The sequence below is a fragment of the Psammomys obesus genome, unplaced genomic scaffold, assembly GCF_907164565.1.
Source record: "Psammomys obesus unplaced genomic scaffold, mPsaObe1.curated_primary_1811, whole genome shotgun sequence".
NCBI classification, from domain to species: Eukaryota; Metazoa; Chordata; class Mammalia; order Rodentia; family Muridae; genus Psammomys; species Psammomys obesus.
Window position 1 is genome coordinate 1 of NW_026587144.1, and position 2157 is coordinate 2157.

General features: G+C 52.2%; 1 protein-coding gene across 1 annotated transcript; it reads right to left on the reverse strand.

Moving 5' to 3' along the window:
• Positions 1-29: 29 nt before the first annotated feature.
• LOC129673212 (uncharacterized) lies at positions 30-1610 on the reverse strand. The gene is made up of 2 exons (XM_055602911.1): positions 1323-1610; positions 30-977 (listed from the first exon to the last, which is right to left on the reverse strand). The coding sequence occupies exons 1-2, from the start codon at positions 1608-1610 to the stop codon at positions 30-32; spliced, it is 1236 nt and encodes a 411-aa protein (XP_055458886.1).
• Between the last annotated feature and the right edge of the window lie 547 nt (positions 1611-2157).

Below are 2157 nucleotides of genomic sequence, written 5' to 3' on the forward strand. Positions count from 1 at the left end.
GGGGGGGGGGGCTCCTGACCCTGACTCCCCTAATCCTCCAGGTTTAACAGGGTGGCCGGGGGCTTAGGCTTTCGTGGCCCTTTTGGTCTCTTTGGGCAGTCTCGGACCCAATGCCCTTCGTCCTTGCAGTAGGCGCATTGATCTTTGTCTACTCGTGGACCCCAGCGGTCTCCCAGACCCTGCCTACTCTGTCTCTGTCCTGTCACTACTGTGGCCAGTAATTTGCTAAATTCCCTATTTCTCTTACGTTCTCTAACGTTCTCTCTTTCCTCTGCTTCTTTCCTTAGCCTTTCATCTCTTTCTTCCTGTGTTTCTCTCTTATTAAAAATCAGCTCTGCCTCCTTCAGTAAATCCTGTACTGTACTCTCTCTCAAGTTTTCAAGCCTTTCTAACTTCTTCCTAATATCTGGGGCAGACTGCCAGATGAAAGACATGGCTATATTGGTTGCTTGACCTGGGTCTTCTGGATTGTAGGGAGTGTACATACGATATGCCCCCTTGAGTCGTTCTAGGAAAGCGGAGGGGGATTCCTCAGGTTTCTGGGTCACTAACTTAACCTGAGCCAAATTAGTTGGGTGCCTTGCAGCCCCACGGAGACCCGCTATGAGCAACTGGTGATAGAGACGTAGGTGTTCCCTACCGCGCTCAGTGGTAAACTCCCAAGTGGGCCGCTCCAAGGGGAAGGCAGCGTCAATCTTGTGTGGTAGCTGGGTGGGTTGTCCATCATCTCCTGGGACATTTTTGCGTGCTTCCATGATGACCCGCTGTTTTTCTTCGGTGGTCAACAGTGTCTGGAGCAGCTGTTGGCAATCGTCCCAGGTGGGCTGATGGGTCACTAGAATAGACTCAATTAGTGCTGTGAGCCTAGAAGGGTCCTTTGAGAAGGTAGGGTTATTATTTTTCCAATTATATAAGTCAGATGCGGAAAAGGGCCAGTATTGGAGTTGGCGGTCAGGGCTCGTCCGCAACGGAAAGGCCTGAGAGGAGGGATCGGGAGGGACTTCCCGATGCCCCCTCAATCATCTTGCCACCGGGGATGAGGTGGGTTCTCCCTGGGGTTCCCGTCTGGTGGCCGCTCCCTCTGGTTCCCCAACGGGGTCTGGGTTTCTGTAAGAAGGGGGCTGTTCATTCAAAAGGTCCAGAAGAGGGCCATCGTCTGCCGGCAGTACTGGGGGTGTCTTCTTATGCCCAGAGGTCTCCTCTGGAGCCGGTTTCGTGAGGACCGGGTAAAGAGTAGAGTTAGTCGGGGTTGGAACCAGCGGAGGAGGAAGGGAGGGGGCAGATGGGGTGGGTTTCGGGCAAGGGGGAAGGAAAGGCTTTACCCATGGTGGGGGATCTTTGACCAGAGATTCCCATGTGATGATATAGGGAATCTGGTCAGGATGTCCATGGGGTCCAGGGTCCATGACTTTAGCTTTCACCTGTAAAATAACTCCTAGATTAAAGGTGCCATCTCGTGGCCAGCCCACGTCAAAGGTTGGCCACTCAGATGAACAGAAGGTGTCCCATTTTCCTTTTCGCACTTCCACCGAGAGGTTGTGGGCGATGTCACGGACTTCCTTGAAGTGTTGTAAAGTTAAACTTTTGGGAGTAGTGACAGTTTGTCCCATATTTTCAGATAGATAGAACACACCTATTACACTTACTACAAAAATTAGACAGACAGAACACAACACAAGCCGCGCGGCACGAGATCGACGCAAAACTGAAAGCAAAAATTCAGATGGAGACTGTGTTGGAGGTCCGGTTCCTCCATCTCCCAGATGAAGCACGTAGCCCTCGAACAGGGGCGAAGCCCCGAAAAGTCCGGGTCGGCTCGTGCTTCCAAACAGACAGGAGCCGAAAAATCGGCTCCCCACCAGACGGGAATCGAGAAATTGGCTCCCTACAAATGCTCCTGAGACGTATCCCAGGAGCTGCGGAAAAGAAGTCCGAGCCCGTCAGCTCCTTCTGGTTTCCGCCTGATACGGAGTGATTTGGCCAAGCCTCAGAATGAAGATTGCCACGAAAGACCAAGACGAACATTCACATGCATACACAACACTTAAGACAGAAACCAACTGACACACAGACAAACAAGTTCTGCCGGCAATCTTACCTCCCAAATTTGGGTCGGTGGTCCCTGGGTAGGGGTCTCAAATCCCAGACGAGCCCCCA

Coding starts and splice junctions, on each gene's coding strand:
- LOC129673212 (XM_055602911.1), bottom strand. CDS start 1,610: ATGGGACAAACTGTCACTACTCCCAAAAGTTTAACTTTACAACACTTC. Junction 978..1,322: donor TCAAAGATCCCCCACCATGG/GTAAAGCCTTTC, acceptor CCCTCCTCTCAG/GCCTTTCCGTTGCGGACGAG.